Source organism: Anser cygnoides, chromosome 2, assembly GCF_040182565.1.
Source record: "Anser cygnoides isolate HZ-2024a breed goose chromosome 2, Taihu_goose_T2T_genome, whole genome shotgun sequence".
Taxonomy (NCBI): Eukaryota; Metazoa; Chordata; class Aves; order Anseriformes; family Anatidae; genus Anser; species Anser cygnoides.
This window is the reverse complement of record NC_089874.1, coordinates 1364042-1370833: the sequence shown is the minus strand read 5'-3', so window position 1 is coordinate 1370833 and position 6792 is coordinate 1364042. Positions and strand designations below refer to the sequence as shown.

The following is a 6792-nucleotide window of genomic DNA, read 5'->3' as shown; positions in this document are numbered from 1 at the left end:
GCGTCGATGGACGGGTTCACTGGAGGGTGAATTCCTTGGGGGGGGGGGGGGGTTCCCGTGCTGCTAAGACGCTTTAAAAAGAAAAAAAAACAAAAGAAAAACACACAAAAAAACACTGGAATTGGAGTTGCTTTTCAGGCTGCGAGTTGCAGAGCGCTGGATGAGTGAGCAACGTGCAGGACTGCTCCCCGCGGCCGTGCCAGAGCAGCGAGGCGGGGACAGGGCGAGGGGTCCTGAGCTCCCCGTCCTTGGGGTCCTTGGCTCACCTGGGGAGCTCAGCACCACGCTCCGGCTTTCACCGGATGCTTCCCGCCCTTGCCGGGGTAGAATCGAGGCTCCGAAAACCTCTCACGGGTAAAGAGGCGCTGCCAGCCCCACGGGGCTGCAGCCAGGGGCTCGTTCCCTGGGGTTTCTTTGGGAGAGGACGAGGATTTCCAGCCGGGGGGGCGCGAGGAGGGTTTGGGGGAGGAAAACTGTAAAAAATACCGAATTTGGGGACGCGTGGCTCGCGGCAGGGGGCGGCTTGGGAGAGCACGGTGCCACCTCTGCCCTTCCACTCCCGGCGCTCGGTGCGATCCTCTGGCCTACGGAAAATTAAAGCGTTTGACTTCGGAAAACACGTGGAAGGTGTGCTGTCGGCACGCGTGCGCGCACAAACTGCTGCTGCTCCTGCAGACGCCGTCCTGTGCTGGAGCCGAAGAAATGAGAGCGGCTCTTCCTGGGCTGGGGCTCCCCCCAGGGCTCTGAGCTGGGCTCCGTTAGGGGCCCGTCACCCTTTTTACGATAAAAACAGCAAAAAGGCATCGCCTGGCGTGCCGGGGGGTGCCTGCAAGAAGCGAGGAAGGTTTCCAGGAACGCGGGGAGCTGCCGGGCTCCGGGTTTGGCAGGGGAGGGACGGCGCGGCGGGGAGCAAACGTTTATTTCCCCGAGCCGGCTCCCGGCCCCGTGTAGGGTGAGAGGGGCTGTGCACGAGGCAGTTTGGGGAGGCCGAGCCCCGCCACGCGCGGGGCTCATCCCAAAGCAAGGGCGGGCGGCCGGCCGCGGAGGGAGGAGGCCGGGAAGGAACCCGCCGAGCCCCAACCGCGAAGCCGAGCGAGCGTCGGCCACCTGGAGCTGGCTCTCCAAGAAAAACACCGGCAACCCGATCCCTTCCCGTCCGCGCCCCGGCGCCCGTGTTTGTGCTGGAAGCCTCGATCCTCGCTCCCGGCCGGGCCCCAGCCCCGATGGAAGTGCTGCTGCTGCTGGGCGCGCTGCTGCTGCTGCTGCTGGGAGCGCTGCCGCCGGCGGTACCGGTGCCGCCGGCCCCGCGCGAGCTGGCCCGAGCCGTGCTGGAGGCGCACGGGCAGGATGCGGGCACCGGGCTGAAGCTGCTCAAGCTCCAGGGAGTCACCAGGACGGTAGGAGCGTGCTCGGCCGCGGAGAGGTTTTCCCCAAGGGGAGGCTTCGCGCCACGCCGACGCCGTCCTTTTTTCCTCTTTTTCCCCCCCTGCAGAAGTTCGACTGGGGCACGCACTTCACCATCAACCTCACCGCCCGCGAGACGGCCTGCCCCAAAAACCCCGCTGCGCCGCGACATGCTGGCTGCAAAGCCCGGCCGGGCCAGGTAGGTGTGGGGTGACCCTGAAACACGAAGGAGGGCACAGACCTCTGCCCTGCCTCGCGACAACCCTCCCCAGCACCCCAGGGACGGGATCGGGGTGCTCGCCAGGGCCGTTTGCTTCCTCCCCTTGCCGGAGCCGTGAATTCGGTCCACCGGGGCTCCCCCAGGGGCAGCAGCGAGGTTTGGCCTCGCTCGGCTTCCCCACTGCCCCCAGCCAGGGCTGGGGGCTTTCTGCGAGCCCCCCTCCCTCCGTCTCTCCCCCCTCACCCCGCCAGGTCCAGCACTGCGTGGCCCAAATCTCCGTCTTCGCCTTCCTGCCCGACGTGCCGCTGTCGATGGTGGAGTGCGGCCGGCAGCCGGTGAGGGCTCCGCGGGTTCCCTTTTCCCCGGACATTTCGGGGCTGGGGTCCCCGTGGGGGCAACGTCCCCCCCTCGGGGATGAAGCCCACCCTGATTTCTTATCCTTTAGCCCAGTGGCTCGGGGCAGCCCCGCTCCAAAGGTCGGCGCAGCCCAGGGACCCCGCGAGCCTTCGGCCTCAGGGACCCGGCACCATCCTGAATCCCTGCAAGCGCATCTTTCCTGCGGGAGAGGACCCCCAGACCCCATCCCCCAGACCCCATCCCGCATGGAGCTGAAATAAAGCTGTTCTGGGGCCGTGTGTGTGTGTGTGTGATGCCTCTCTCCCCGCTCCTCCTCCTGTTCGTGCCCAGGGATGGGGCACAGGACATCCAACAACGGATCCAGCCCCCGGAGCCGCGGGTGCCCCGTCCCTGGCAGTGCCCAAGGCCAGGCTGGATGGGGCTGGGGGCAGCCTGGGCTGGGGGCAGGGGGCCCTGGGCACGGCAGGGGGTGGCCGTGGGGGGTTTTGGGGTCCCTTCCCACCCAGACCCCGCCGTGGTGCCGTGCTCAGGACGGGGTGAGCCTCCCCGAGCCTCCCCCAGGAGGTTTCCAGAGGGCTCCAGGGGTGATGGTGCCGCTCTGGGGCATTGGGGGGTGGGAGCGCAGCTGTGGGGGTCCCGTCTGTGCCGGGAGAGGGGGGGAGAGGGCTCGGGGCACGGCCACTGGGGGAAACCCAGCCCCTTGTTCAGCCACTTGTCAATAAAGAAGCATTTTCTGATGTTGGACAACTTCCTCATGGGCTCGTGCTTGGCCTTCGGCCACGTTCGTTGCTCTTCTGGGCTGAGGTCGTGGCCGTTCCTCCTCCTCCTCCTGGTTCCCTGCCCTTGGGGTCACAGAGACACCAAATGTCCCAAGTCAGAAGCCATAAAAAAAAGTCAAATCTGCACAGAACCACCCCAAAACCCAGCCCCTGTGTCTGAGGGCGTTGTCCAAACGCTCCTTGAGCTCCGGCAGCTCGGGGCCGTGCCCCCGTCCCCGGGCAGCCCGTCCCAGTGCCCGACCACCTCTGGGTGCAGAACCTTTCCCTAACCCACAGCCTGACCCTCCCCTGCCCCAGCTCCGGGCCGTCCCCTCGGCTCCTGGCGCTGTCCCCAGGGAGCAGAGCTCAGCGCCCGCCCCTCCGCCATGCGGCCTCCCCTCGGCTCCTCCCGGCCCCACGACCCCAAGGCCCCGGCCGCTCCTCGCGCCTCTTGTCCTGCAGACCCTGCACCATCCCCACTGCCTTCCCTTGGCCTCCATTGGCCTCCTTTGGCCTCTGTTGGCCTCCATCGCCCTCCTCTGACTTCCTCCACCCCCCCTTGGCCTCCTTCACCCGCTCCTCCCCATACCCAGCGCCAAAGGGGCCGTGGCGCCGGGGGCCCCGCGGCAGAGCCGTGGCAGATTTACGGCCTCCCGGGACTTCCCGGCCTCGACGCCCACCCTCGGGGCCGGCGCTGACCGGGTCGCGGGGCCGCCCTGCGCTGCCGCTCCCCTGCGGCTGTTTGCTCAGCGCCGCGGGCTTGGCGCGAGGGCCGGCGGCCTCCCCCCTGCCGCCACCCCCCTGGCGCTCCGGAAAGCCCCGGCCGTGCCCCCCCCGGGCCCGGGGGGCTCATAAAGGGGCCCAGCGCCCGCCGCCAGGCACGAGGAGGAGGCTGCGGGCAGGATGCGGCCCTGCTGGGTGCTGCTGCTGCTGCTGCTGGCGCCGGCCGGAGCCGTCTCGCCGGAGCCGGACACGTCCCCGGTGCCGGGGCTGGAGGGAGCCGTCACGGCCGGGCCAGAGGGATCCGTGCCACCGGGGCAGGATGGATCCCTCCCGCCGACCCCGCCGTGGCGCTGGCCCTCCAGCTCCCTGCAGGCCGTGCTGGCGGCCCTGCGGCTGCTCCACCGCGGCTCCCCGGGCCCCTGCGCCCTGCGGCTGCGGGTCTTACAGCCCTGGCCCGGCCGGGTGAGTGCTGGGGGGCCGGGGCTGGCCCGGGGGTCCCATCCCGTCCCTGAGGGTCTCTTCCCCCTGCAGCTCGGGGTCGCGCAGCGCCAGCAGGAGCTGACCTTCCTCGTGCAGGACGCGTGGTGCCAGCCCACGGGGATGCCACCGACCGCGTGCCGGAGCTGCCGCCCGCAGGTGAGGACCCGAGGACATGAGGGGGAGGCTGTGGGGGGCCGCGAGGCCCCGGGGGGGTCCCGGTGCCACCCCGGGGCTGACGCCGCCGCCTCTCCCCGCAGCCCGGCCGCAGCTGGGGGGCCTGGATCCGGGAGCGCTGGGCCAGCCTCAGGCAGCGCCTGCGGGAGCGCGGCCCCCCGTGGACCCGCGGCCGGCGGAGCCGCACCAGCCCCGCGCGGCCCTGAGGAGCCCCGGCAGGAGCCGGAGCCGTGCGAGCGTCACAGCCCTGTGTCCCAATTTAACGTCCCGATTAACGTCCCAATAAACGTCCCTCGCACCCACTGTGTTCGTGTCCATCCCTTCCATCTGCCGTGGTCGTGTTTGCGTCCCCGCGCCGCCCCGCTTACACTCCCCAAGGGCCGGTGTCCCCACGGGGCACGATGTCCCCAGGGTGTCCCCAAGGTGTCCCCTCCACATATTCCTGCTCCCCAAGGGCCGGTGTTCCCACAGGGGACGATGTCCCCAACGTGTCCCCAAGGTCTCCCCTCCACATGCGCTCGCTCCCCAAGGGCCGGTGATGCACACATGCGGAGGGCACGGAGCAGGGCAGGGGACAGCCCCGTCCCCACCACAACCCCCCCATCCCGCCGTGTCCCCCCCCCAAAATAAAACGGCCGCGTTGTGGCTGCCCCCCCCCCCCCTTGGCCCCAAAGTTTCCGCGGGGCCGTGCCCGCGCCGCGTTGCACAACCCCGGGGGCCGATAAAAGGCATCGGGGGCTGCGGGGCGACACGGGGCGAGGATGGCGAGCTGCTGGGTGCTGGTGCTGGCGGTGCTGGGGGGGGCCTGCGCCCTGCCCGCCCCGGCCCCCCTCGCCTACACCCAGGTGCTGGCGCAGGCCGTGGACTCCTTCAACCAGCGCCCCGACGTGCAGAACGCCTTCAGGCTGCTCAGCGCCGACCCCGAGCCTGCCCCGGTGAGCACACACCGAGGGGGCACCTTGGGGACACCTTGGGGACACCCTGGGGACACCCTGGGGACATTGGGGTGACATCCTGGGGACACCCTTGGGGATATTTTGGGGCTATCGTGGGGACAACCTGGGTACATCAAGGGGGATGATGAGGGGACCCCTCGGGGACACCCTGGGGACACCTTGGGGACACCCTGGGGACACCTTGGGGGCACCCTGGGGACATCCAGGGGACACCGTGGGGACGGGCTCGGGGGGGCTTTTCTGCCTTGGGGGGGGGGGGCTCGTTGTGACTGTTCCCCACAGGGCATCGACCTGAGCACGCTGCGGGCGCTCAACTTCACCATAATGGAGACAGACTGTGCCCCGGGCTCGCGGGTGCCCGCCGACGACTGCGACTTCAAGGAGAACGGGGTGAGGAGGGCTGGGGGGGGTTGGGGGGGGGGGGGGGACACAGCTGGGAGCAGTGCTGGGACACGTGGGGGTGACGCCGTGCGTGTCCCCAGGCCATCAAGGACTGCTCGGGGCCGGTGACGTTCCAGCAGGGCACCCCCGACGTCGACCTGCGCTGCACGGACGCCTCCTCCGACGTGAGTGGGGGGGCTCGGGGGGGGCACCCACGGGTGGGGACGGGGCAGGGGCTGACAGCGCCCTTGCTCCTTCGCCATGTCCCGTGGTGTCGCCATCCCCAAAAGCTCCGGGGATGGAGCTGCCACGACACGACGTCTCCATCCCAGGGGTGACAGAGGGAGGGACGGGGGGGTCCTGGGCGCGTTCAGGGCTCCCGATGCCGGGTCCCAGATTTGGGATCCCGGATGTGGGGTCCCAGATGTGACACCCTGCTGACACCCGCCTTCCCCCCGCAGCCCGTCCTCGTCCAGCGGGGCCGATTCGGCCGCTTCCTGGGCAGGATCCGGCGCTTTCGACCCAGGGTCAGCATCCGCGTGCAAGCCCACGGCACCATCCGCTTCGGCTGAGCAAATAAACGGGGCCGCGCACGGCCACCCACCGTGACCCGGGCTCTCTCCTTGCCTCCGGTCCCCACGGAAGTCCCCGGGTCCCCAGGGGGAAACTGAGGCAGGGGTTGGGGGGGTCCCCACGGTGCCGGTGCACGGCCCCACGTCCCGTGGCATTTCCCAGCAGGGTTTTTCGCCCCGTCCCCTCCGAAGCGTTCGCTGTGGGGCTGGGTTTTGGGCACAGCTGCCGTTGGGACCCCATCCCCATCCCCATAAGAAGCGTTGCCGAGCCCCCCCGTCCCCCACAAGTGGTTTCCATCCCACCCCCCGCGGTGTTTTGTCCCCAAACCACGGGGGCTGTGCTCCCAAAGACCCCCCCCCCCCCCAGCCCAGGATGTCCCCAGATGCCCACGGGGGGGGGATCAGCACGGAGCCACCGGGGCCGTCACCAGCGGTTTGGGACGGGGCTGTGGGGACATGTGGGGATCCCATGCCCTAGGAGCTGGAGCTGTGGTGCCGTCCCCATGTCCCCCATGTCCCCCATGTCCCCCATGTCCCCTGCAATGTCCCCACAGGCTCACGCAGCCCCCAGGCACTGCCCTCTTTGAAACCCAGACCCCCCCCCGGTGCCCTGTGCGTCCCTGGGGGACCCGTGGTTGTCCCCAGGTTCCACGGGACGTGCCAGTCCCCAGCGGGTGCCAGGGGACGTGCCCTGTCCCTGCCCCGTGGCCACAAGTCCCCGAGCTCAGAAGGTGCCCATGGGTGCATGGGGAGGCGGGGGGGGGGGG

The 6792-nt window shown here is 69.9% G+C and overlaps 2 protein-coding genes across 3 annotated transcripts; both read left to right on the top strand.

Annotated features, from left to right (window-relative positions):
• The first annotated feature begins 3128 nt into the window (after nucleotides 1–3128).
• Nucleotides 3129–4417, top strand: LOC125180958 (cathelicidin-B1-like). Of its 2 annotated transcripts, XM_048053849.2 has the most exons (3): nucleotides 3152–3924; nucleotides 3994–4098; nucleotides 4200–4417. In XM_048053849.2, exons 1-3 carry the CDS (start codon nucleotides 3643–3645, stop codon nucleotides 4320–4322), a joined length of 510 nt encoding a protein of 169 aa, XP_047909806.2. In that variant the 5' UTR covers nucleotides 3152–3642; the 3' UTR covers nucleotides 4323–4417. The 2 variants fall into 2 exon arrangements, with proteins under 2 accessions (XP_066847441.1, XP_047909806.2); XM_066991340.1 differs by having other exon boundaries at nucleotides 3129–4098.
• Nucleotides 4418–4875: 458 nt separating this feature from the next.
• LOC125180957 (cathelicidin-2) lies at nucleotides 4876–6062 on the top strand. The gene is made up of 4 exons (XM_066991341.1): nucleotides 4876–5051; nucleotides 5355–5462; nucleotides 5555–5638; nucleotides 5915–6062. The coding sequence occupies exons 1-4, from the start codon at nucleotides 4878–4880 to the stop codon at nucleotides 6023–6025; spliced, it is 477 nt and encodes a 158-aa protein (XP_066847442.1). The 5' UTR covers nucleotides 4876–4877; the 3' UTR covers nucleotides 6026–6062.
• The last annotated feature ends 730 nt before the right edge of the window (nucleotides 6063–6792 follow it).